Here is a 2,032-nt window from a genome sequence, read left to right on the forward strand (position 1 = left end):
CAGGTGTTACTTGCTACTCACCAACACACAGCCCATTTCTTCAGGTGTTACTTGCTACTCACCGACACAGCCCATTTCTTCAGGTGTTACTTGCTACTCACCGACACAGCCCATTTCTTCAGGTGTTACTTGCTACTCACCGACACAGCCCATTTCTTCAGGTGTTACTTGCTACTCACCGACACAGCCCATTTCTTCAGGTGTTACTTGCTACTCACCGACACAGCTCATTTCTTCAGGTGTTATTCATTAATTAACAACACTATTTCTTGAAGTGTCTAGTTAAGAATGATTTGGATTCTACTGTATGAAGCACTAACTGGCACATCATCATCATACTTCAGTTTTATTTATCATCAAAGTAGTTGTTATCAAACTAATTTCTTGAAACACACACACAATAAAGTACTTAGAGTTTAAAATCTCACCTCTATCAAAAAATAAGAAATAACATTTATGTAATAAACTTCAATTTAAGTACAAGTAAAAGTATGCAACAGTATAAAAACAGAAAACTTAGATAAGTAAACAGTTACATTTTCTAGTTGATAGAATAACAAGAAGTCAGACACTTTAAACTTCAAAGTTCTTAACAATTAGGACTAAATAATTATCTCAAAATTGTTCATGCAATAACAACTAAAAAACAAACATTTCCACGCTATTTTACGTTTCCCAGTAGATTTACATTTCAAGGGAGCCCCTCTTTTCTTGATTTAGGGATCATATTGCTTTTAAACCACTTATACTGTAAAACAAAGTCTCAAAACAAACCTATAATGACTTTCTCTAGACTCGTAATGTTTATTTAACCAGAAAATTACCCAATGCTTATCACCTTCTAATTGTTACATCCAAGTTAACTACAAGTACAAATTCTTTAAGCCTATTACCAGTGCTATAGCAATCAACCACTCACCTGGAATCTTATCAAAGACCTTTTCAAAGTTTTGTAGAGAGCATACACAAAATAGATAAAGAACTAGATAAAAGACTTATAATTCTATTTGTCAAATTCTAATTTACAAGATTTTAAAAATTATTTCTGACAGTATATCAAAGATGGAAGTTTTTCCGTTGAAATTAATGTTTTAGATCATCCCCAGTTCTATCATCATAAACAATATTAACATATCTCAAAATGTAGCAGAATTGCAGCCACTGTTAAAGATTCGTATAAAATTAATTGATTAGGCCTAGCCTTTAACACACCTGTTTCCCTGAGTCTTTTTGGACTTTTGTCGTCTGCGGCTGAGATCATTTGGATGTGGCATTGTTGAAGCATAGCCATGTTCTGCCTCTGCAAAACAACGGAATTATTTAATATTCAAAGAAAAAGTGTTCTTCGTTCCGAACGCGTTATATCTTACACAATAACATCAATTCAATATAGATTTTCTGTACCCTATGGCATCATACAACAAAATCAGCTGATCGCCTCACGATATATTTAGTTAAGCCTAACTCTCAAAAAACTAGTATTACTTCAGTTTGTTTACGTGCCTCAGTGAAAAAAGCACGCTGTACTTTGTCAGCTGAAACTTTGCAACTATTCTTACCTCGTTCACGCCTTTCTAAATATTCCGCAGCTTGTAGTAAAGCAGCAATGCTCATTTTGGCTTTAAAATATATTGTAAAAGTAAGTTATAAAATCACACAAGAATATGGCGATCATACAGCACTGTCTGATATCTAAGCCTTCTCGTCCTTCGTATCGTGACGTTTGTTTTGTTCTGTATCACACACGTTGCATTCTGTTCGAGCTGAGAAGCGTACAGAATACTCTCTGGTATCTAAAATTTACATATGAAATGACGTCATTGTGCTTCTATTGGGCGACCAACAGTTTATCGTGTGTTCGGAAGTACAGCTGAAAGTAACCAATCCCAACGTGTTTATTGAACCGCTTTGTAGAGGATACCCACGTGTTTTCCTTCGTCAGTGACATGGTGTGAGCTGAACAGTTACCATTGATTTGGCACATAAAACGGCATTCGTTGCTAGGTGGAAGGCGCGTTTAAAGGTGAAACAA

At 35.3% G+C, this 2,032-nt stretch overlaps 1 protein-coding gene across 1 annotated transcript in view; it reads right to left on the reverse strand.

Moving 5' to 3' along the window:
• LOC106468723 (max dimerization protein 1-like) overlaps positions 1 to 1,759 on the reverse strand; it is a 5,469-nt gene extending 3,710 nt beyond the window's left edge. The window contains exons 1-2 of the mRNA XM_013929168.2: positions 1,560 to 1,759; positions 1,213 to 1,300 (exon numbers count right to left, since the gene is read on the reverse strand). Coding sequence (XP_013784622.1) covers positions 1,213 to 1,300; positions 1,560 to 1,614 — 143 coding nt within the window. The 5' untranslated portion in view covers positions 1,615 to 1,759. The remainder of the gene's footprint in view (positions 1 to 1,212; positions 1,301 to 1,559) is intronic.
• Between the last annotated feature and the right edge of the window lie 273 nt (positions 1,760 to 2,032).

This window comes from Limulus polyphemus, unplaced genomic scaffold (genome assembly GCF_000517525.1).
Source record: "Limulus polyphemus unplaced genomic scaffold, Limulus_polyphemus-2.1.2 Scaffold3135, whole genome shotgun sequence".
Classification (NCBI taxonomy): Eukaryota; Metazoa; Arthropoda; class Merostomata; order Xiphosura; family Limulidae; genus Limulus; species Limulus polyphemus.